Below are 19,891 nucleotides of genomic sequence, written 5' to 3'. Positions count from 1 at the left end.
CATTAGAGGAACGAAAATCGCGTGGCTAATTTTGGTTCAGTAGCAAAACATACCGGAATTATGTAGGTATGTATTGATTTCAAATTAAATTTGTAGCCAGCCGTATACAATTGTTTACGTCACGTGTCATAAGGGTTTCAAATGCCGTCCATCATCTGAGACCGATAGAAACTTTATGCAAGACAAAAATTCCAACATCCGTACACCAGGTGACTTCAGGTAGAAAAAATTTTCGGTACAACAGGACACACGAAGGCGTCAGAAAAACTTGGCGCGGCTAGGATCCACGGCAAACTGCTTAGATTTCTCAGCTGGCGGTTTGCGGGAAAAGTGTAAAAATTGAATACCGCCATTTTCATATTCTAGTGTTTAGAATTATATTTAAACAACATCTCAGCATATTTTTAGTTCTCTGGAGTATTCATATCTGACTCAGGATGGATTTAAGGGTCGGCAGAAAGTACCGGATCGGCAGAAAGATCGGATCAGGATCTTTCGGTGATATCTATCTTGGTACAAACATTATTTCCGGTGAGGAGGTCGCTATCAAGCTTGAGAACGTTAGAGCTAAACACCCACAACTGGAATACGAGGCAAAAGTCTACAAAGCTCTTTGTGGGGGAGTCGGTATTCCTTTCGTAAGATGGTTCGGAACTGAATGCGATTACAACGCTATGGTTATCGATCTTCTTGGACCATCTTTGGAGGACCTCTTCAACTACTGTAACAGAAAGTTCTCATACAAGACTGTCCTTTTGCTTGCAGATCAGCTTCTCTGCAGAATCGAATTCATACACGCCAGAAGCTTTATCCACAGAGACATCAAGCCTGACAATTTTTTGATGGGTATTGGCAAAAAAGGCTCACAAGTGAACGTGATCGACTTTGGACTTGCAAAGAAGTTCAGGGATCCGAGAACCCATCTGCACATTCCTTACAGAGAGAATAAAAATCTTACTGGAACAGCGAGATATGCATCTATCAACACCCATCTGGGTATCGAGCAATCTAGAAGGGACGATTTGGAATCATTGGGTTATGTTCTCATATATTTCTGCAGGGGTTCTTTACCATGGCAGGGTTTGAAGGCGGCCACAAAGAGACAAAAGTACGACCGTATCTTGGAGAAAAAGATGGCAACTCCTGCAGAAGTTTTGGCTAGAGGCCTTCCTCTTGAATTTAGACATTACTTGAACTATGTGAGAGCACTGAGATTTGATGACAAACCTGACTATATTTATTTGAGAAAGATATTCAGACAATTATTCATTAGGGAAGGATACCTTTATGATTCGATATTCGACTGGACCGTTTTCAAGTACAAGCTGCACCAGCAGCAACAGCAGCAACAACAACAGCAACAAAAGGCCATTCAAAATGGCGACGAAGCTGAAGGAAAGCAGGAGGAGAAGCAGGAGGAGAAACTAGAGCCGACACCATTACAGCAACCATCACAGCAGCAGCATGCTCTCTCATCGCAACAGCAGTATTACCAAGATCCAGTTTCGAGCCCTGCTGTGAAACCGTTACTACAACAATCGCAAACCCTAGCCCAACCAGTTCCTGATCCATCTCCATTACCTGCAGGCACTCAATACAAGAGCGCTCAACATGGTTACAACATCAAGTCTGCCTCTCAATTCAATGCTCCGCCAAACCACGAACAGTCGAACTTCAATCCAGCATGGCTCTAATTATCAGTTCAGGTAGAAGTTAAGTATATCAACCTCATTTTTGGTACTTTGTTGTTGATTCTTTAGCCGATGTCTGTTTGTGCGTTCGTATAGTATACTTTAGCTTATCTGGGTCACTTTTTCACATTGTCCATAATCAATTCAAATCTAATGTATGTCCTGTAAAATATAATCGTCGCGACTACAGTCGCATCTCGGACTTAATTTTTGAAGTTGCCTAGGCGGAGACTTAGGCTTGAAGTCTTTTATCCGGGTATGAAGAACCCCATAGATAAAGTATTTCGTTCTTTGAATTTTGTTAGAGGATTTAAAAGAAAGAGGGGCATGACGGATATCTTTTTTGGAACGACTACAACTCTCAATAGGTTTTCATTCTTACGAACCAACGATGATTTTATCTCCAAGACCATTCTCGATCCCCTTTCCCCCGCACGTTTAGTATTTTATAAACAGGATGGCAAAAATGGAATTCATCCTTATATGATTCAAAGAGACGGCAAGTTTGGCATGCTGAATTTGCAACTGAATACTCTTCCCTCACAATTGATTCGAATTCTTCATGACTGGAGTATGAAGAATTCAAAGAAAGCGAATGATTTAAGAGACGATGTTACGCTAGTCTTTCTGGGTCTCGATGAAGACGGATTGGATGAAAAATACCTCTTCAACGACAACTCTTTGAGCGGCTCTTTCATATATCCAAACTCCTATAAGCTGAAAGAGTACCCTCAGTTTAAGTACGACAAATTTCAGGGGACTCCGTACTATGCAGTTGATGTCACACAATGTCAGGAATTCCAAACCTATCTGTCATCCTTCGAAGATGTGAAAACTGTCAACAACATGATGAGTATTCTTACAGTGTCCAAAAACGAGTCTTCTTTATTTGCGTATTCCAAAATGTATATGGATTGGCTTATGAGAAACAAGTTCTGTCCTGGCTGTGGGCGGCAAGTGATTCCAGTGGATGCTGGAACAAGACTCTTATGCAAAACTCCCAAAGAAGAGTGTCCTGTGAAAAGCTCTGCTGTGAGTAATGTCTGCTTCCCTCGTACAGATCCGGTCATCATCGTGGGCGCTGTATCTTCTGATGGGAAAAAAATCCTTTTGGGGAACAATCAAAGACATCCTGCTGGTCCTAACGGTAAGAGAATGTTCTCTTGTATTGCTGGGTTTATGGAGCCAGGTGAAACCATAGAAGAGTCCACACTCAGAGAAATCTGGGAAGAGACTGGATGTTCTGCGCGGGAAGTCAAGATAGCTGCAAGTCAACCTTGGCCATTCCCTGCGAATTTGATGATTGGTTGTTTTGGCATTGTTCACTTCGATGGAGTTAATGAAGTTATCAACACAGAGTTGGATAACGAACTGGCCGATTGTAGATGGTTTGATGTTGACGATATCAAAACCCTTTTGAATGGCGGGGAACTTGATGACGTTTCTCTTCCAATGGAAGGAAGTATTGCATACGAACTAATTAAGAGCCTGGCTCTTGGTAAATACTAGAGATTCCAATATACAAAACGCACATAGACATATCTGGTCATACTCATTCATAACAGTTATCGTTTTGCTGGAGCCTGTCCATCTTGAGCGGCCTGAATGGCCTGCTGCTTAGCGATGTCCTCCGCGGTTGGCATCCCCTCAGTGAAGATCTTCTCCAAAGTCAACTTTTGATCGGCCAATAGCTCTTTCGTTTTCTGTTGCTCTTCTTGCAACAATTTCTCTCCATTCTCCTTCAAATAATTGTACATGTGAAGGTAGTTCTTCTGCCCGTGTTCTCTTATGAGATCCAAAGGCATCTTTCTAGGTCTCATTTGGGAAATACCAAGCAATGAGGAGGTAAGGGTGGAGCCATTGATTTGCTTTTGTTCTTTCTCCCATTGTTGTCTCAACTTTGCCTCTCTCTCAGCAAACTCTTCAGGGATCTTCTTTTTGTCTTTGAATGACGCCAAAACAGGCCTGACATCCTTGATTGGCTGCGTGGCAAGATATTCAAGGAAAGGAATCAATCTAACAAGCTTATCGTCTTTTTTGCCATCCCATTTATCAATAGGGATGGCATTTTCAGGCTGCATCGAGTAGCATGATTCATCTGGATCAATAATGATCAGTTTTCCCAAATCCCTGTTCATCAAGCTCAAATCTTTGATCACTTTTCCATCTTTGGTTCTGCAAGCCTCCCGGAACAAAGAGTAGGAAATGAAAGCATGATATGGGTCTAGCTTAGCAACTGCTGTTTCCGCAAAAGCCATGGAAGATCTAGAGAAGATCACAATTTCGTAGTATTGGGAGAGGTAGCCCAAAAAGTAATCAACCCCCGGCCTCTTGGCAGTCTTCCAACCTTTTTTGTGGTCCCAATCGGCATGAATAAGCAGATCATCAAGTTCTAACACCAATGTCAATGGGTGTCTGTAAGGGGCAGGAGGGGGAGGTGGAAGAAGATCGGTGAACGCTGGCTCGGAAAACACGTTTGTAACTCCCCACATTCTCTTCTTGAATCTAGTCCACACATTAACTGGATTCAACCCATTCTCTTCAGAGTTGTAAAGCTCTTTATCTTCTTCTGGATCCCAGTCTCTGGAGTTGTAGATTCCTCCAGCCAAAGCGGTTCCTAGAACAGAGAACCAAAACAATTTGGCCAGTCTTTCTTTCTTCTTATCCAAAGAGGACTTAACGTTGTTTCTTCTTTTTCTAGGTTGACCAAACTCGTCTTCTTGAGGCTCGTGCCTTTTAGGCTCTTCTTTTGATTGTATTTTAGGGTCTGAATCAATGCCCGCTTTGGCAAGAAGGTCCTCGTCCAAGATGGAGTCAGGTTTTTTCTCGTCCTTTTTCTCACTGTAGAATCTATACTGGGACGCAACCAGAGTACTTCTGACAACGATTGGTTTATGAGTGATCAAACGTGCACATCTGGCAGATTTTGCCACCAGGTTAATCATTTTATATACAGGCAAGAGGCGAATTTAACTTGAAAATTTTTTTCAGTCTTCTAAATTACTAGCTTTTACAATAGATAAGTTTGTTGCAGCTGTCAGGTCATCATCATCTCATGAGTCAATACTTGCGTAGACCTCTACGACGATGGTTTTAGAGCTGTCGATTGATTTGACCTTTCGATCTTGAAGCCAATGAACTGTAACATTACCTCGTATCATCAGCTTGGATCGAAAGGTGTGTGTAAGGAAAAGTTTCGCGAGAGTCCACTTTTTTATATTCGTTAGGTCGTGTACTAATATAATAACGGCAAAAATAATTCATAATTAATCTTTAATATTTGCAGGTATGTCGGACCCCTTCGCTTCACAACTAAGCCAGTTCAAAAAAACGGTTCGCAATTCCTCTACCACTCTTCCATCACAGCGTCGAATAATTGATAAACCTTCTTTGAAGCGCCCGAACGACACAGACAACGATGATGAAATAAAAAGACCAAGAACAAGCGATTATGATTCTGCCCCTGCAAGCTCTCTTTCCATACGATTAATGACCGCATCAGATTTCATCAAAACCAGTGACCATCCAGTGAAAATAGAAGAGCTTCAGCAGCATATCAAATGTAAGGTGGATCCGAAATTGTTGAAGGTACTCACAAACGTCGACAGAATCAAATATGATCCTGTGAACCAAACACTTGAATACCTTTCGTTGCATAATATCAAAACTGGGGATGATCTGATCAAAGTTCTTGAAAATCAGCCCACATTTTCTGGTCTTTCGGTGAAGCAGCTGAAAGATGGATGGAATGGATGTCTTGAGACCTTGGCACAATTGGAGAAAGAAGAGAAAATAATCGTTCACAAGACAAAGAAAGAAAATGCACCACGCCATATTTGGCTGAATGTCGGGTTCTATAAACTTGAAAATGTGGTAGAGCCAGAATTCTACGATATGTGGGCTAAAATCAAGGTTCCCAAAGGTGATGATTTGGTAAGACAGTTGATTGAAACTGGATCAAAACCTACCAATGTTGATCCTGATTCGATAAAGAATAAAAAAGTTGCACCTGTGCAAGAAAGGAAGCAAAAGAAAGCGAGAAGAGGAAAAATCACAAACACGCATATGAAAGGAATTCTCAAGGACTATAGTAAAATGTCATGATACAGACTCTTTACACTGATGACGTTCAAAGTTAAGATCTCTAACTATAATACAGACTAATCTTCGGCGTCCTTCTTTTTTTTGTCCTTTTTATGTTTTTTCTCCTTCTTTGAGAAATCCTCGCTTTTTCTCTTGTGAGGTGTGGCAACAGGCTTATCCTCCCTTTTAGCCTCCTCATAGTTATCTTTTCCGTATCCCGTTGGAAAATGTCTCATTCTTAAGTCGGCATGTTGCTCCACGTCACGTCTTTGAGTCACTACCTTGCCATGGTCAATCTCTGGAATTCTCACCTTCTCCGATACACTGTAGAATCTGGAGATCTCCAATTTGGAAACAGGTTGAAGTGATTTTTCGTTTTGTGCGCTCATGATCTTGTATCTTTTCTTTAAAACGTTATGCTCCGCTGCCGCGAGGTCTTCGTTTAATGCATATTCGGTATCTTTCACCTTAAACTCAGTCGTTCGACCAACTCCAAGATTTACTGGAAGCTTTTTGAGTTTTTTGATGTTGAAGTCTGAAGGCACCTGAATCAACCAGATTTCTTTATTTTTCAAATTCTTTGGCGAAAGCTTTTCTATATTTTCTATTTTCTTCACCTTCTTGAATCCCCTTGGTGGATTAAAACTAAAGAATTCCTGATCGGAAAGATCAGAATCAGAATCTACCACTCTCTCGTTCGAAAGCTGGCTCATTGAATAAGATAAATTTTTTTGAAATTTTTTTATATCCGTATGTAGATTATCGTGCGCCAACCAGTGATAGAGAGAATAGCTAATTGTAGTCTCCACTGTTAAAGATGGAAATATCCACAGAAGCTTTCACGTCTTCTATATCCAAGCTCTCTATCCCTCGAGTGACCTTTGCAGTATTTTTGATTTTTTCATTTACAGCACGAGCTCTTTCGGCAAAGGACAGATATTCGGTCTCATCACCAGTGACATACGAGCCAGTAAACACACCAACCTCGAAAGAGTCGATAGGCGGAGATGTCTTGTTTGTCAAAATCTGGGAATCAATTGTCTCGTCTCTGGAAACAACAGGGGTCAAAGCAAGTTCCATCTCATGGTCTTTGATTCGATTATCCTTCACACAGCATTCAATAAGATCTTGAAGGTTTTGGTAGAAGACGCGGTCTGCACCAATTGCTTCTGAAATTTGTTCATCTGTTCTATTGTAGCCAACTAACGCACGATTGTCAGCAAGATCGATTCCGTAAATGTGATTATGTCTGATGGCAGGGCAGCAAGATGCAATGTAAACCTTTTTTGCGCCTGCTTCTCTGGCCATACTGATGATTTCCTTGGAGGTTGTACCTCTCACAATGGAATCATCAACCAGAAGAACCGATTTGCCATAGAACTCTGAGGCCATAGCGTTCAATTTTCTTCTCACCGAAGACTGTCTCTGTTTCTGGTCAGGCATAATGAACGTTCTGCCAACGTATCTATTTTTGATAAAACCTTCTCTGTAAGGAATGTTCATCGAATTAGCGCACTGGAGAGCAGAATGTCTTGATGTATCTGGAACAGGAATGACAACGTCAATCTCTTTTCGCACGTCAAGTCCATCTTTTTTGAATTGGTGAGTAATGTTTTCGGCCAGCTTAGTACCCATTTCCAATCTCGATCTGTACACACTAATTCCATCCAAAACGGAGTCAGGTCTAGCAAAATACACATATTCAAAAATGTCGGGAGTGTATGATTGCATAGGCACAACTTGTTTGAATTCAGGAACCATGGAGTTCTTCGGTATTATGACTGCTTCTCCTGGTAAAATGTCCCTGTAAACTTGGAATCCATGAGCTTTCAAAACAACAGACTCTGAAGCAAGCATGTAATCTTTCAATCCATCATCTTTGAGGCGCTCACCGATTAAGAGAGGACGAATGCCATGAGGATCTCTAAAGCCGATGATACCATAACCCGCAAGCATAGCAACGCAAGCGTATGCACCTCTGACTTTCTCGTACACCCCCTTCAAAGCCTTGAAAAGATCGTTGTTATTAACTCTGGATTTTCCGTATGCGGCCAACTCACTGGCAAATAGGTTGAGCAAAAGTTCAGAATCAGAGTCTGTATTGATGTGTCTGTGAACCACCTCATCGAGGTATGTTCGGAGTTCTTCTCCATTTGTCAGATTGCCGTTGTGACTCAAGGCAATCCCATAAGGGGAGTTAACGTAAAATGGTTGAGCTTCCGAATTGGCACTGGAGCCTGCAGTGGGATATCTAAGATGAGCCAGGCCCATATTTCCAACAAGGCCAAGCATCCTTTGCTGAGTAAAGACATCACTAGCCATTCCGTTACCTTTACATTGGTAAAGTCTAGCTCTCTTTCCACATGTGACTATACCTGCAGCGTCCTGACCTCTGTGCTGCAGGAAGAGACACCCATCAAAAAGTTCAGCTGCACAGTTCTGGCTTTGATCAGCAAGCACTAATCCTAAAATTCCGCACATTTTCTGTTATCCTCGTGTCAGGTGTTGAGTGCAAAATCAAGGGTGATACAGGTTGACCTAATTCTGTGGATCAAGATCTTGTTTTTGAATGAATTTTTTTTCATCTTTAATTTAGAATGACTCTGAAAATTTTGTAAATAACGTCGATCGTCGCTCTAGATTTAACAGATACAAAGTCCTTGAACATTTTAAGATCCCCCATGACTGATCACAGTGATCGCTTTATGGAGACCTTTGCCCCAGGAAAATCAACAGAGCTTGATGAGCTGGAGGCGAAAAGGCAGAAAGTGATCATGGAATATAATCAAAATATGCTCAATGAACTGCTGAGAGAAAACTCGCTGCGGCCTGTCAAAGTAAGCCAAGTCAATGTTTTCGGAGACAATTTGCAGTTTCGAGATAGATTTCTTGCGCGTCAGTTAAGTCCATTGCTTAAAAACCCAGGATTGTTGACTTTGAAGTCATTTCTACAAAAAGTCGATACCACAGCTTACAACTTTACGAAAACGGCAGCAGTTGAACAAGTAATCACCCAACTTGATGCAAGTGCTTTTAACTTGCCAAGAAGTGCCCCTGACATGCTTGAGTTAGTAGCGAATGTGAAGATCAAGCCAGTAAAAAAGCTATTCATGAAGATTGGCACCAATGTTGGCAATGGAGAAGGAGACGGCTATTTATCCCTTCAATGGCGCAACATTTTTGGAGGTGCAGAAACACTTACATTTGACACTAATATGGCCTCGAATCAGATTGGCACTAGAAACAGATCACAGTATCTTTTGAACTATAGCATGCCAGTATTTAACAGTCCAGATCAAAAGATTGACATCCTGCTTTACCATTCTTCTAGATTCATAGATTACACCACTTACCATGAACAAATAGTAACGGGAATTACCACAAAACTATCAACTAACTACCTCCCATTCGAAAACCGCTTTAATCAAGAACTTACGTTTGAAAATCTCCTACGGGCAATGAGTCTAGAGCCATCTCCAAATGGCTACCGCAATAATTCTCTAATTAATGATTACTTTTTGTTCAACGCTGGAGAGTCTCCAAAGTCGAGCGTTGCTTACTCGATTTCCCATGATACAAGAAATCGGCCAATTTTTCCAACTGCAGGACATCTCTTCAAATCTACCACTGAATATTCTTTTCTTCCTGCATCCACTTTCTTGAAGACCACTTTGCAACTTTCACAGGCTCTCAAGATCACCAATTCTTTGAGTATGAGCATGACTACGAAATTGGGATTCATCAAGGGCCTGAACAATGCTCTTATTCACCCGATGGACAAGTTCCAATCTGGTGGGCCTAATGACATTCGTGGTTTTTGGACATCAGGCATGGGACCTAAGCAAATGGGGCTCAGCATAGGAGGTGATGCATGTTTTAGTTATGGGCTCAGTCTCTTCCAACGCATACCATTCCTGTCGTCTGACTCAAACTTCAAGCTTCACTACTTTCTCAACTCGGGTAAGTTAATTAACTTGGACATTTCCAAACCTGCTTGGGGCTTGTCCAGTTTGTTCAATCAGCTCAATACCACGATAGGATTTGGAATTGTGTATGCTCATCCAGCAGCAAGATTTGAACTCAACTTCACTCTGCCGATCGCGATACACAACGGGGATGAAGTGCGCAAAGGTATTCAGTATGGAATTGGTTTATCATTCCTGTAAATTCAATGGCTAATAGATATAGACAGAGTCTACAAACCCATTTTTTTCTTCTCTTCGATGGAAGATTTGTGTAATTCGATAACCTCGGGGATTATGAGAGACTCAATGTCAATACCTGCATCCACCTGGTCTTGTGACAAACGGACCCATCTTTCGCTATCTTTGGTAACAAATACAACCTCGTGTTTTCTGGTCTGCAGCAAATTGCCGATAACCAGCTGATGGTTATACCTTTCAAGTGCGCCTTTCGATTTTTTAATCAAGATTGAACTGTCGGTTTCCAACTTGAACGATACTATCATAGAAATCGGGGCCCATGAGTCCACAAGTCTGCTCAAAAACTTGGGAACAGGCTCCAAATCGACCACCAATTTCCCTCCTGATTCTTGACTCTGGATTTTATGCTCAGGAACTCTAGAGGAAGGAAGAAAGAAATCCGAGACCGCTGCCGCTAAATAAAAGAGTGCATCGGAACCAATCACCGAAAGTTCTTGCGCAATGAGTTTCAAAGTGAATAGGTATTGGTGCACAGTAGTGAATGGGACGAGTAAAAGCAAGTTGTTGTTCTGTACGTGTCTATATTTGCGGAGCACAACAATCATCTCTTTCTGGAACTCGGCATTGACTTCCACTTTCCCATCTTCTGACTCTGTCATATAATCTAGAAAACAATTAGTAGTATGACTGTAGTGTCTTGAATAAGGAAGCAGGGAGAATTCTCTGTGGAGAAATACCACTGCGTATCCATTTTCCAAAAAGTACTCTGCGCTAGTAGCACCTCTTGTCCCCGCACTGAAGTTGTCAATGAACCGGACAGTGTTGTTCTCTAAAGGTACCGTGGTACCTCCCGAAGTGACCAGCACAATTTTGCGCTTTTGGAGATGGTGGTAATTGATGAACTCTGCAACATCTCTGGATATCTGAGAAAGGTAAGGGGGAGGTTTATGAAGCCTGAAATAATTATCCTCGTCAATAGGCTTCGCTGCAGGAAATTCGGGCAAGTTTCTATCTATTGCCGTCTCTGTGTCAGGGACAGAGGTGTGAACTCGTTTATCGCCAGACATTATGCGAGAAAATACTTTTTGATTATTTGACTCTATGGTTCCACTGGCACCGCCAAGCGAAAAGAAAAAAAAATCCGAGCTAATACCCTAATGGCGATCGTGTTTCTAGATCTTAGCTTGGGGCCCAAACCTCTCGGACGCGTGAAGATCGAGCTATATACCCAGCAACTTCCAAAAACGACTGAAAATTTTCGGCAATTTTGTACAGGTGAATATAGGGAGCTCGGAAGGCCTATAGGATATAAAAACAGTCGATTTCATCGTGTTGTGCCTGGATTTATGATCCAAGGGGGCGACTTCGTGAGAGGGAACGGAACTGGAACCAAAACGATTTACGGTGTGGATTCATTTGAGGATGAGGGCTTTATGTTCAAGAATGAGCCCATGACGATAGCTATGGCAAATTCTGGCCCTAATACCAATGGATGTCAATTCTTCATCAATCTGGCTCACAATAATTTTCTGGATGGAAAGCATGTGGTCTTTGGGCGTGTGATTGATGGTGAGGACATAATTCGGACAATTGAGCATGTGACTGTTGACAATGAACGTCCTGTGATTGACATCGAAATTTCCAATTGTGGAGAAATGTGAACTGATTCATGAGATGCGTGGCTGTCACGGGACGGAGGCCAGTTCTCATTGTCATTGTACTAATTCAGCTACTGGTCTCGCCTTTTGTTAAAATTGGGGAAGTTTATTGCAACGAATCTTTTCCATTTTGCAAATCAGGGCACATTCAGCGGTTGCAAATACATTTAGTTTTAACTTTGAAACATATTCGCAAGCAATTGGATTTAGCATATGACTACAGAATTGTTGTCTGATCATCCGTCGGTTAGTTCGTCTGTATCCCAGGTGACTCCAGTGCAGAGGCCGACCACAAGCACAAGTCTGGATAATCGATACAGCTTTCCGGCAAGTGCAATTGAAGGAGGACGAGAACTTTCTCGCACAGTTTTACATGTTGGTGGGCTACCCAAATCTGTGACGAAAACTACCCTAAGGGAGCTCTTTCTACCCATAGGTTCTCCTATACTGACCATCAAGCTTTTCAGTGATAAAAACAAATCTGAATTCCATTACTCTTTTATCGAGTTTGGCTCACATTCATCTGCTGAAAGTGTATTTAAGTCATTTAATGGTACACTGGTGGCCGGCTGCCCGATAAAAGTCTCATGGGCTTTCCAAACCCAACGCTCAAAATCCAACAACCTTCACAATCTTTATGTAGGGGACTTATCGCCAGACGTAAATGATGAAACGCTTGGTCGGTTTTTCAATAATTACAGATCCTTTGTTCAAGCAAATGTGATGTGGGATATGAAAACAGGAAAATCGCGGGGATATGGATTTGTATCATTCCAGGATTTTCAAGATGCACAAAAGTGTCTTTATGAGATGAATGGAGTTATGCTTGGAGGATGGCCAATAAAAATAAACACAGCAAGCCGCAAAACAGATCATTATCAGACTTCATCCCACTACAGGCTCTCTATGCACTCTGACTTTTCGACCATACAGTCGCATCCCCTGGACATTCCCTCCATTAGTCCTGCACAACTTTATCACATAATATACCACCAGACCCCTTCTTGGAACAACACTATTTACCTTGGAAATTTAGTAGGATACGTGACGCAAGAGCGACTCATTTCTTTATTGCAGAAATTTGGCTATATCATTGATTTTAAACTGTGTTCCGAAAGAAGATGTGCCTTCATAAAATTTGACCGCCATGAGCATGCTGTTGAGGCAATTTTGCGGCTGAATGGAATGGTCATAAATGGCACTCGACTTAAGTGTAACTGGGGTAAACAACATGGTTTGATTGCCCGGGCCAATCATGATTAAACTCTAAAGAACATTAAAAAGATTGCTTATTAAAGTGAATTGTGACGGTTGGGCTTAGAAGATGGGGCTGAGGATGCGGGTCCAGTTGGCGACAATGAAGCTCTTTCATTTATATTTCTGTCCATCACATTCGTTTCGTTATGTTCCGCTTCTCTGTAGCCGTTGTACGAAGGAACAGACTCATCATCAAACTCTAGAGCCTCTTCATTCTCAGAATCATAATTCCTTGTTTGCAAGCTTCTTCTAAATTCTCCGGCCACTGCAGAGGCTTTTCTTTTCAAAAATGGCCAGATATTGCTCGTATCGAATCCCTCGTTTCGAGTTGTATTGACCCTCAGCAAAGGGCCATGGTGCGACGATGCGTACGTCGGTAATGAAGCCATAGTTTGAGCCCGCCTCAAAGTATGGTGAGCTTGCAAATCGTCCCGCATCTTAATCTTGTCGGTCTCAAGCATTATAGCTCTGTCTATTGCGTAAGGCAAACCTCTATGTCTACCTCTCACCATCATGATAATGAGCACCACTTTAGATAAAGTGTTGAACTGGCCGCAAAAGGATGGAGTTGTGTTTGGATAACCTAGACTCAAGCCCACAGTACCATAAGCAGAAGTGATTTCAAAAAGACAGCTGAAAATAGTGAAATGTATATCACCTTGATTTAATCTTCCACCCTCCGAGATGCATATGATGAACAGACCAAGAAACAAGAACCACAAATCAAAAGACAGCTGTTTGCGCAAGTGTGTGCCGATGAAAGATATAGTCTGGTTGCTTTTCCCCTTTTGATTACTGTTATTGGTATCATCCGCGTTGTTCGTGGAACTAACGTCGTTATTGTCAAAATAAACACCCAAGGATTGTTCCTCGTAGACATTAGTTCGTCTAATAGATATTGCCAACGGCATGACAGAAATGTACATCATCACGAGATAACTCACCTGTACAGCAGGACTCAACCGAGACAAATCCACAACTGACAGGCCTGCTGTTCTAGTGGATATAGCTTGAAAAAGTCCATCTAAGACGCGGTATCCCGGTCTCACGCTTTCCAAGACGCTCTTGTTAAAATCCAGAATGATGAAAAGCAACCAGTCAATGCAATTCAACACAACCAACACAAAAAGGAGCCACCATGTGGGCCCCGACGGAAACAGCAACGTGAAACATCTTCTCGGGTGTTCTAACAAAAACGCCAATGACTCTTTATACAGCGTGAGCGGCCTCGAGAAGCGATGCAATACCCAAATGATGAATCGAAGAAAAATTGGAAACCCTGTATTTCCAGCAACGATCAAGAATCCTCCTAAAATCAAAGTAAATGCGTTCTCTTTGAATGATATCATTGAGTCAGGGGTAAGAGTGATTCCCAAATCGTTAAAACATGTTTGGGGGTACCAAAAACCCCACCAAGCAGGGGCGACGCCGTCGCTTCTAATTATATTCAAATACTTCATTCTCTTTGTTATGAAAGGAACAAAGCATATGATTCCCACGAGGTGGAAGCCAATGTAGTAAGAAACTAGAATGGTACTGAGCAATTTCAAAGCACGGTATTCCACACCACCTAACTCTTCCTTCTGTTCATCTGTTAACGCCACGAAAGTGGAATTTCTGCCAATGGTTGGTGTCCAGGAGAGATAGTTCGATGGGGCGTGTTTGCTAGACTTTGAGTATAAACTAGCAAGATCGTTATCTGATAAAGTCTCGATATCATCCGTGAATGCATTGAAATGGCCCGTGCGAGAAGATGTAAAACGTCTCCCAATTCTGGTGAATCTGTTGTACTTGTCCTTCATATTTTTGCGTAGCATCTTATCAAAAGTTGGCGATTTCACTATATTGACACCTTTCTTGTGTGATTCCGATTTCTTCTCTACTGGCACATCAAAAGTATGAGCTCTTCGATCAAGTTTGGTTCCATGCTTTCCATTTGGCATCGCCATGACATGAGACTGTGTTCTCCCCACATGGCGAAAACCCACTCCATTTTCCTCGTCGCTGAGATCATCGTTGGCTAGCGGATCATCACCTGCGTCTTCCAAGCTTGAATTCATTTCATCGCTCAACGCACTTTCGTCCTCTGTTGCTTCGGGCACCGGAACAGGGACTTGGGATTCCCATTTAATTGTTGAACCTTTGCGTGGTCTGGCTGGATCCTGAAACTGGATTGATTTTTCTTTTGGAGGCTTTGAAAAAGCGGAAGGATGTTCGTCTTGCATTTTTTCCATTTTTTTGATTTTCTTCAGCTGTTTGCGTTTCTGTTCCTTCTCATGGCGGCTAATATGGCCCGGAAGCTTGCTTCCTGTCCTTTCTGCAGGGCCCTGTATAACTAGTGCCGGCCCAGATTCGTCCTCTGCAATATTATTATCTCTTTGTTGCTGCATCATAGAAATGGACATATACAGATCACGTGGCTCAACATCCTTATTCCTCCGTTTGTTAGGTGGCTTCGGTAAGTCCACAAACTTGATGTCTTTCGATCGTGTCTCGGGAACTTGAACTTCTTGCGCGCCCTCTTCGTCACTGGGCTCGCTGTAATGTACCACGCCTCCCATGTCCGTTGGGTAATTGTGGGATGCGTAAAGATCGGCCAGCTCTATATCTTGCCCTTTCTCAAGGTTTTTTGTCTCCGGAGATCCACCTGAACTAGAGGACATAGGAACAGTATACTCATCTTCAAATATCTTGTCTAATTTGTGCTCTCGGTCCTCTACTTGTTGCTGTTGATTGAGTTTGTTCAGTCTTGTACCTAGATCTTCAGAAGCATTGTGAGTATTGTAATCTTTATTTTGGAAGCCTGTGGTATTGGTTCGGTTTTGATGGATGCTCCTAGAGGTATCCATTGTTTGTGTTCTGAACTGAGCGAGGGTTGCGGAGCGACGCATCTTGAAATTTTGCATCGACTTTTCCTTGATGTCATCAAATGATTTCTCGAACCAGAAAAGTCTCAAAAACACGATTGCCGAGTGAATGAATATTGGAGTTGTCAACATAGTCACACAGTAGATAACTATTTGTTGGTATAAGCTCAGATTATTCGTGTCCACTGTATTGAGTCCGGCTTGGGTCGACGCTCCTGCAGCGAAAAACAAAGCATCAATGTATTTGATGTTCTTCTTTGGGTAGATCAAAATGGAGCCGATTATGCACCAAAATACGATATATGTGTAATGTGCTACCAAGAAGTTGGGAATCAATTTTCTTACTATTGGTCCTAGTTTGGCTTGAATGTGGTATATTTGTTTTCGTGCTTTGAACCAGAACGTTTTGGTACCGAACATATCACTTTGCACGGAAAGGCTTCGGCCAGGCATCTGTCTTAATGTTTGTCTTCTCATGCTTCCGTTTCCTTGTATCGTGATGCTATATATTCATGTTTCACTTTGGAGCTATTCCTAGAAAGTAAATAATTTAGCTAATTTTTTTCCCTCCGGTGTAATTATACTTTTATTACATTACATAGAAATCCCTGCATAATCAATTTCTGGGTTGTCCCTGTCCACTATTGAGCAGTGCTCGAGCCATGTCTATCTCAGAAGAGGCTGCAACATCTGAGCTATCATTGGAGCCTTGGTTATGTGATTTGGTAACAGCCGGATCAATGGGAATCGAATTAGGGGTTTTATACCGCAAATTTTGAGAGTCTGCGGGAGTAGGGGTTTCTGAATGATCGCCAGGCGAGTTGTAATGGAAGTTGGATGTTATATTTGGATGGTAATGAGATGCATAGTCCGCAAATGTATGGTTTTGATGGGGCTCTTGTATATGGCGATGTTGTCGCTGAACCATTTCAACGACATCCGAGATTCCGGAGCCTGCCAAAATATCATTGAGAGGGTTAGAAGAATCAATGTTTGTGTTTTGATATATGTGAGCAATTTCCGGTAACTGCTGCGATAACGAATTGGGCGACTGGTGGTGAATATACTGCTGCCTTGGCGATTTTGTTCGCAGCTTCGGTGTCGGGACTTCCGATCTTTTCAAGGATATTAGGGTTGGATCCTTGCACTCTGGGCAAGCTTTCACGACTTGAGTCACCATCTCTTTGATTTTCGGCCAGTGATATCTATCGCACAAATAGGACGTTGTCTTGTTGATCCCAATGTGGCCACGTTCGTGTGCATCTTTGGTAATTCGAAGCTGCTCCTTCTGTGTCATGATGACCTCTTTTCCTTTCAAATACAAGTGACCATTCTCCACGGTATAGTGAGAAGCGAGAGCCCTTAGTCGCGACTTTTCCTGCCTATCTGCATCATCTGGATACTTTCTTGTGAGAATGAAGTCTCGGATTTTCTCATATTTTGAATTGTGGTCAGTCTTGGTCTCAGGAGGGTCTAACTCTCGACCGTAAGTGATAGCATCTATCAAGGAGTCTTTGTTACTTTTGAGTAGTCCACAGCCTTTAATTCGCCCGATCTTTTTAAAACGAAGGCTCTCCAGGACACTTTTTGCCGGGGCGTTCGTTTCAAAAATTAGCTCCATCATCGCATACGTATAGCTTAGCTTTGGAGCCCATGCAAGGAAACATTCAGCTAAGATTCTGCCTATGCCTTTTTCTCTAATACCTGCATTCACAAGTATGTTTGCTGTTGCCACATGTGCGCATCTGCCTGGATAACTGGCTTTAATGAAAAATGTTCCTAGACATCTCTTGGCCCACTCCTTGTGCGACCACGAAGTGTCTAAAGTTGGGTCGTCTCCCAACACCATTACAGCAGCAAACTGACCAAGCCAGTAATCCCTGAACTCGTCGATTGACAAAGGCTCAAAGAACGGTTGAGTGTCTCCCCTAGCAATCTCATCATTGTATTCCTGCGTTAAAAATCGTAAAAGCTCAAATGGCAAATCATCGGGCGAAAAGATAGGATAGATCGTTGCCGTTGTCTCTTTATCTTTCAGCAACACAGTAAGGCGCTCGATACCAGTGGAGACATTGTAATGAGGAACAAAGTGACTGTTAGATAAGATAACGTTATTAAAACCACCCATTTGGGAGATACTATGCCAGTGACAACTTTTACGCGAGAAGAAAATTTTAGACTGAACGATTGGTTTGGCATAAATTTCCCGGCAAGTGCGACGAAAAGGGCAATGCCGTAAAAATTATTTTGTGACAAATCGGGGTTATCCGACACTTAAGCGTACCTACGCGTGCGTATCATGCTCAGTTGGCGCCATCACTAAGTTACATAAACATGCATTTTTACAGGGCGTGACCGGAACTCTTTTGTCTAAAATCGTAATCCTGCTCAACATGCATGAGGGCTTGGTAGATAAAAACTGCACTATTATCGAAAACGAAGAGATAAGCTATGTGTAATATAGCCATCTGCCATATAAATCAGATCTGCTCCGCTCATTAAATCCTGCGCCAAAATGAAGTTCACTACGAAACAGAGCCCAACCGTCGAGGCTTTCGAGGTCACTTCAATAGAGGACCCACATCAGAAGAAATCTAAGTTTGTGTCAGATGGTCACACTGTTCGAAGGTTGCGTCGTCGTCACATCGATCTTATCAGTATCGGAGGATCCGTCGGTACAGCTATGTTTGTCACTATTGGAGCTTCCTTGTCCACAGGTGGACCAGGAAATCTCTTGGTGGCATTCGTGCTCCATGCTTTTGTGATGTATATCGTCACTGTCTCGATAGGAGAAGTTGTTTGTTACCTTCCTGTTGACTCGCCTTTCATCACGCACGCTGGACGTTTTGTTGATCCTGCCCTGGAGGCCTGCTTTGGATACAACTTTTACCTGCTCATGGCTCTCTATGTTCCATTCGAAGTGACGTCTGTTAATAGTATGATACATTTCTGGACGGAAGACTATTCTGCAGCGGCATCCATTGTTCCCATGATTGTTTCCTACGTCATATTGAACATCTTTGCTGTGAGATGGTATGGAGAATCTGAGTTTTTCTTATCCATCGGAAAGGTCATCCTTGCGGTCGGACTGATGCTGTTTACCCTCGTCACAATGTTGGGTGGAAATCCACTTCACGACAGGTATGGCTTCCGTAATTTTGGAAGCTACGACGATGCTTTTCCTAAGTATCTTGGAAACAGGGCGAACGCTTTCTGGTCTGCGTACGCAAAGGCAGTGTTCAGTCAGGCTGCTCCAGAGTATTTGGGTATGGTTGCAGGTGAAGCTGAAAACCCAAGGAAAACCATGTCAGTTGCATTCAAAAGTATCATTTTCAGACTGCTTTTCTTCTACGTGTTTGGATCGCTCTGTGTTGGCATTGTTTTGAAACACAATGATCCGACATTAGTCAATGCTGTTGCGGAAGGTGCTGCGGGTGCTAACGTCTCCCCTTACGTCATCGCAATGAGAAATTTGAACATCAAGGTGCTGCCTCATATTGTCAACGTTCTGTGTATGTTGTCATCCTACTCTGCTGGAAACTCATACATGTATTGCGGGTCCAGATCGATGTTCGCCCTCGCCAAGAGAGGTCTTGCTCCAAAATTCTTTAGCATAACGACAGAAAATGGGGTTCCGATTGTGGGCTTGGCACTGTCAACTTGTTTTGCGTGCTTATCGCTTCTACAACTTGGAAGCTCGGCTTCGGTTGCCTTGAACTGGTTGATTAATTTGACAACAGGTGCGCAAGTTCTCAACTACTTCTACATGATGATTGTTTACCTTGGCTTTTACAGAGCCTGTAAGGCTCAGAGTTTGGATCGCTCATCTCTACCTTTGCAGACCTGGGTCACCAAGTTGCAACCATTTCCCGCCATTTTTGCTCTTATCGTCACATTCTTGATTATTGCTTTCCTGGGAACATTTGCCTTCATTCCTTCTTTTGATGTCGATTCGTTCCTTTACTACTATTTGATGGTCTTCCTGAACATTGCAATTTTCCTGAGTTGGAAGATTATTAAGAGAACCAAATTTGTTAATCCTGCAACAGCTGACTTGGTTACTGGCTTGAAGGAAATTGAGCATCACGAGGAGGAGTATTATGAAAGAATGCAAAATACCAGGATTAAACCTGACAGTTGGTTCGATAAGGTGTTGTCTTGGCTTCTCTAAA

General features: G+C 42.4%; 12 protein-coding genes across 12 annotated transcripts; 7 read left to right on the top strand and 5 right to left on the bottom strand.

Moving 5' to 3' along the window:
* Positions 1-357: 357 nt before the first annotated feature.
* OGAPODRAFT_15620 (uncharacterized protein) lies at positions 358-1,825 on the top strand. Its single transcript, XM_018353853.1, has one exon. It carries the CDS (start codon positions 438-440, stop codon positions 1,692-1,694), a length of 1,257 nt encoding a protein of 418 aa, XP_018212110.1. The 5' UTR covers positions 358-437; the 3' UTR covers positions 1,695-1,825.
* Positions 1,826-1,960: 135 nt separating this feature from the next.
* OGAPODRAFT_92590 (uncharacterized protein) lies at positions 1,961-4,652 on the top strand. The gene has a single exon (XM_018357187.1). The coding sequence runs from the start codon at positions 2,019-2,021 to the stop codon at positions 3,198-3,200; it is 1,182 nt and encodes a 393-aa protein (XP_018212109.1). The 5' UTR covers positions 1,961-2,018; the 3' UTR covers positions 3,201-4,652.
* OGAPODRAFT_15619 (uncharacterized protein) lies at positions 1,961-4,653 on the bottom strand. Its single transcript, XM_018353852.1, has one exon. The coding sequence runs from the start codon at positions 4,634-4,636 to the stop codon at positions 3,257-3,259; it is 1,380 nt and encodes a 459-aa protein (XP_018212108.1). The 5' UTR covers positions 4,637-4,653; the 3' UTR covers positions 1,961-3,256.
* Positions 4,654-4,979: 326 nt separating this feature from the next.
* Positions 4,980-5,837, top strand: OGAPODRAFT_92588 (uncharacterized protein; the record flags this gene model as incomplete). Its single annotated transcript, XM_018357186.1, has 1 exon — positions 4,980-5,837. The coding sequence occupies one exon, from the start codon at positions 4,980-4,982 to the stop codon at positions 5,793-5,795; it is 816 nt and encodes a 271-aa protein (XP_018212107.1). The 3' UTR covers positions 5,796-5,837.
* Positions 5,838-5,851: 14 nt separating this feature from the next.
* Positions 5,852-6,487, bottom strand: OGAPODRAFT_6802 (uncharacterized protein; the record flags this gene model as incomplete). Its single annotated transcript, XM_018355824.1, has 1 exon — positions 5,852-6,487. One exon carries the CDS (start codon positions 6,485-6,487, stop codon positions 5,852-5,854), a length of 636 nt encoding a protein of 211 aa, XP_018212106.1.
* Positions 6,488-6,523: 36 nt separating this feature from the next.
* Positions 6,524-8,294, bottom strand: OGAPODRAFT_15618 (uncharacterized protein). Its single transcript, XM_018353851.1, has one exon. The coding sequence runs from the start codon at positions 8,253-8,255 to the stop codon at positions 6,567-6,569; it is 1,689 nt and encodes a 562-aa protein (XP_018212105.1). The 5' UTR covers positions 8,256-8,294; the 3' UTR covers positions 6,524-6,566.
* A 119-nt stretch (positions 8,295-8,413) lies between these two features.
* On the bottom strand, positions 8,414-11,009 carry OGAPODRAFT_81537 (uncharacterized protein). Its single transcript, XM_018356534.1, has one exon. It carries the CDS (start codon positions 11,002-11,004, stop codon positions 9,970-9,972), a length of 1,035 nt encoding a protein of 344 aa, XP_018212104.1. The 5' UTR covers positions 11,005-11,009; the 3' UTR covers positions 8,414-9,969.
* On the top strand, positions 8,414-11,009 carry OGAPODRAFT_15617 (uncharacterized protein). Its single transcript, XM_018353850.1, has one exon. It carries the CDS (start codon positions 8,456-8,458, stop codon positions 9,938-9,940), a length of 1,485 nt encoding a protein of 494 aa, XP_018212103.1. The 5' UTR covers positions 8,414-8,455; the 3' UTR covers positions 9,941-11,009.
* An 85-nt stretch (positions 11,010-11,094) lies between these two features.
* OGAPODRAFT_23215 (uncharacterized protein) lies at positions 11,095-11,598 on the top strand (the record flags this gene model as incomplete). The annotated part of the gene is made up of 1 exon (XM_018355240.1): positions 11,095-11,598. The coding sequence occupies one exon, from the start codon at positions 11,095-11,097 to the stop codon at positions 11,596-11,598; it is 504 nt and encodes a 167-aa protein (XP_018212102.1).
* A 321-nt stretch (positions 11,599-11,919) lies between these two features.
* On the top strand, positions 11,920-12,825 carry OGAPODRAFT_39076 (uncharacterized protein; the record flags this gene model as incomplete). The annotated part of the gene is made up of 1 exon (XM_018355373.1): positions 11,920-12,825. A coding segment is annotated over one exon (906 nt), but the record flags the coding sequence as incomplete, so codon positions are not given.
* Positions 12,826-13,148: 323 nt separating this feature from the next.
* Positions 13,149-16,112, bottom strand: OGAPODRAFT_42777 (uncharacterized protein; the record flags this gene model as incomplete). The annotated part of the gene is made up of 2 exons (XM_018355441.1): positions 13,149-15,532; positions 15,608-16,112. Coding segments are annotated over 2 exons (2,889 nt in total), but the record flags the coding sequence as incomplete, so codon positions are not given.
* A 2,036-nt stretch (positions 16,113-18,148) lies between these two features.
* On the top strand, positions 18,149-19,890 carry OGAPODRAFT_97839 (uncharacterized protein; the record flags this gene model as incomplete). Its single annotated transcript, XM_018357977.1, has 1 exon — positions 18,149-19,890. The coding sequence occupies exon 1, from the start codon at positions 18,235-18,237 to the stop codon at positions 19,888-19,890; it is 1,656 nt and encodes a 551-aa protein (XP_018212099.1). The 5' UTR covers positions 18,149-18,234.
* Position 19,891: the final 1 nt, after the last annotated feature.

The sequence above is a fragment of the Ogataea polymorpha genome, assembly GCF_001664045.1.
Source record: "Ogataea polymorpha strain NCYC 495 leu1.1 chromosome Unknown OGAPOscaffold_2, whole genome shotgun sequence".
NCBI lineage: Eukaryota > Fungi > Ascomycota > Pichiomycetes > Pichiales > Pichiaceae > Ogataea > Ogataea polymorpha.
The sequence above is the reverse complement of the archived record's forward strand: the minus strand, read 5'-3'. Positions and strand labels throughout refer to the sequence as shown.

Coding starts and splice junctions, on each gene's coding strand:
- OGAPODRAFT_15617 (XM_018353850.1), top strand. CDS start 8,456: ATGACTGATCACAGTGATCGCTTTATGGAGACCTTTGCCCCAGGAAAA.
- OGAPODRAFT_15618 (XM_018353851.1), bottom strand. CDS start 8,255: ATGTGCGGAATTTTAGGATTAGTGCTTGCTGATCAAAGCCAGAACTGT.
- OGAPODRAFT_92590 (XM_018357187.1), top strand. CDS start 2,019: ATGACGGATATCTTTTTTGGAACGACTACAACTCTCAATAGGTTTTCA.
- OGAPODRAFT_15619 (XM_018353852.1), bottom strand. CDS start 4,636: ATGATTAACCTGGTGGCAAAATCTGCCAGATGTGCACGTTTGATCACT.
- OGAPODRAFT_81537 (XM_018356534.1), bottom strand. CDS start 11,004: ATGTCTGGCGATAAACGAGTTCACACCTCTGTCCCTGACACAGAGACG.
- OGAPODRAFT_15620 (XM_018353853.1), top strand. CDS start 438: ATGGATTTAAGGGTCGGCAGAAAGTACCGGATCGGCAGAAAGATCGGA.